Source organism: Mastomys coucha, unplaced genomic scaffold (genome assembly GCF_008632895.1).
Source record: "Mastomys coucha isolate ucsf_1 unplaced genomic scaffold, UCSF_Mcou_1 pScaffold11, whole genome shotgun sequence".
Lineage (NCBI taxonomy): Eukaryota > Metazoa > Chordata > Mammalia > Rodentia > Muridae > Mastomys > Mastomys coucha.
The window spans coordinates 22781215-22784146 of record NW_022196893.1 but is presented as its reverse complement, the minus strand read 5'-3'; the positions used below and the strand labels follow the sequence as shown (position 1 = coordinate 22784146).

At 38.1% G+C, this 2932-nt stretch overlaps 1 protein-coding gene across 1 annotated transcript in view; it reads right to left on the bottom strand.

Annotated features, from left to right (window-relative positions):
• Positions 1 to 2932, bottom strand: part of LOC116082680 (submandibular gland protein C-like) — a 17623-nt gene that overhangs the window by 7100 nt on the left and 7591 nt on the right. The window contains exon 6 of the mRNA XM_031359562.1: positions 234 to 401. Coding sequence (XP_031215422.1) covers positions 234 to 401 — 168 coding nt within the window. The remainder of the gene's footprint in view (positions 1 to 233; positions 402 to 2932) is intronic.

Sequence of the window (2932 nt, the reverse complement as noted above, 5' to 3'; positions counted from 1 at the left end):
ATTAATTAATTAATTATGGATCTTCAATTATGGAGATCCAATCAATTACTGATGAATCCTCACTAAACTAAAGCAATTCAAAGTTCAAATCTGAATTTCACTTCAACCTTGCTTTTATTTTCTAACACATCCATAACCACACAATGAGAGCACATGTTTTCTCTATAGGAATTTTAAAACACAGTAAATGTTATAGGCAGGATATCCATGCAAAGGCATGCAGGTCAGGATACCTCCTGTATTGGAGGCTGCAGAGCTTGCGGATGGACTGTCACTTTCTGCATTCTGCTTATGGCTAACAGATGCAGCTACTTCTTCATCCTGGACTGTGGGATCATCTGACTCCATGGAGAGTCTATTTGATGGATTCCCATTTGGCCTACTGCTTTCAGTTGTGGTTCCTGGGAAAGGTAAAATCACAAGCATAATGATGATATAAATGTTCATCAGTCTTCAGATCTGCACTGTGTACCTCCATGTTTGTTCATAGTATGATTACTGGAAATTATGGGTTATGAAAAGTGCTTAGAATCATATGGCCCAATTCATCAAGGTCTATGCAAAGACAATATATCCACTCTGACTGCCTATAATGACAAAACTGGATAAAAGAATTCTCTCTGTTTAATAGAAAATGAAAATCCAAAATGAGGCTAATGATTTTTAAATCTGTTTCAAAGCTTGGTACAGGGAGTATGCCCTAGCCTCATCACTGAAAGTCATGCGTCCAGTTACTGAAGAATTCAAGGCTGGACCACAGAATTCCTTTACTTAAATGCTCTTCATGGAATCCCTCTTCCACTCACAGTTCAACCAGACTATTTCAAGGTTGTTGCCAGACCATACTTGGCAATGGTGATCAAATGAACTATCCTCACAAAATGTTTGACAAGAAATACCCAGATTTTATCTTGCCAGAGAAATACTCTTCCCTGTTCTCTAAGATCAACATTAGCAATGTGTTTTGACCCAGACCATTGACTAACCACAACACTGTCCTGCACTTTACCAATCTTCAACCAAGGCACCCAGACTACAACTGAGATAAAACACAAAACGAAACAAAACAAAACAAAACATGACAGCTGCCAATAAAGCAAGGATTTGGAGGTTCAGCTTTCACTGCCACACAGTGATTCTTGACTACCTGAGTCACGGGTACTACTGCTTGTCTGTCCAAGATGCTCTATCACAGCCTCTCTGATATGATTCATTTGCTTGTCAAGATTCTTGATAACTGAAGTTGCTAAAATGATATCAACAGAATATTGGTCAAGCATTCAATGTTCATTCTTTGTTTTCAACAAACAAGCAATCTGCTCATAACCACGTGCCACATTATAATCTACTACTTTTTAGCCCATGGTCCTTTGTTCTCATAAACACTGACTTGACAAAAAGAACAGCTTTCAAGCTACATGCTATCTTGGTTCTTTGCCTTTCTTGAACATATGTCCTGAGCAGAGATTCACAGGAACATTTTAGCACAGGCTATTGTCAGAGGATGCATTTCAAGTACAGATTTCATGATCCAATTTAGCTCCACCCTTTTAATAACACTGGCCAATTAAAGAACTTGAAATCTTTCATTTTCAGAGCAATGAATGCTCTAAAATATTGACTCAATTTAGAACTTGCTCAGGCTGATGTCCTAATGGCCAGCAGTAATCCTTCCTTTTTAGAATCCTATTTAACCTATTTCTTTGTCACTCTCTTCAACTTAGGTTTGTACATTGACATATTTCAGGATTAAGATTTTAAGAGAGTAAAGTTTCAATATCAATCAATATGCACACTGTGGTCTGTGAAAGGGAGGATCAACGTTCTAAGGTCTATACATGAATTAACAGAGCCTTTTAATTTATGTTTACAAATTCATTATCACCAAACCAATGTGATTCAAAATCAAAATTTGAATGTAGTGTCAACTGTACTGTCATCTTCTAACACATTCAGAACCAGCTAATGGGAACAAGCATTTCTTCAATAAGGAATTTAAAATCAAAGTGCATGCTGAATCAGGGCATGCATAGACTCAAAGACAGGTCAGAATGGGACACTCAGGTTTGCATCATTGGAGAATGCAGACTGTAGACTGACTGATGATCACTTTAATCTAGTGATTCCCACCAGATCCAGATGCTTGTTGACCCTGGAATGTCCCAGCGTCTCCTGACTGTGGAGACTCCATCTGAAAGATACAACCTACAGTTTTCTCTTGAGTCAACTAAGAAAGTTAAAATCATAACCATAAGGATGGAAACCTGGGCATTCTCCTCATAACTGTACCATGTGGAGAAAAGTGTGTTCATAACTTGATTTCTAGAGATCATGGACTACCAAGTGCGCAGAGAGTCAAGTGGCCCATTTTCATTATGGTCTATACAACCAAACAAAATACCCACTCTACCCTTTTTAATTGCAAAACTAGAAACACTAGTTCTCTACCTTTTATAGTAGATGAAAATCTGAGAAAAATAGATCAAGAAAGAAGGGAAGTAGAAGGAGGAGAAATAGGAGGAATGGAAAAGGAGAAGGAGGAGGAGAAGTCAAAAGAAGAGGAAAAGAATGAGGAGGAGAAATAGGAGGAGAAAAAGGAGAAAGAGAATAAGGAGGAAGAGAAGGAAGAGGTGAAGAAGGAAAAGGAGGAGGAGGAAGAGGAGGAGGAGAAATTTTGAGCTTGTTGACAATTCTCAGAAAAGCCCAGATAATATGCCACTGTATCATCAATGACACTCTTGTGTTCACTTTCAGAAGACTTCAGAACTGTCCCTTTCTCCTGATCATAATTCTGTTCTATAAAGCCTCAAGATGAATGCCTTCTTCCACTCAAATTTCAGCCTGAATATTAGGAGGTTTTTGACAGACTGTATTATGCAAACATGACCAAGAATACATTATCATAAAATATCTGACAGGAAACACAACCACA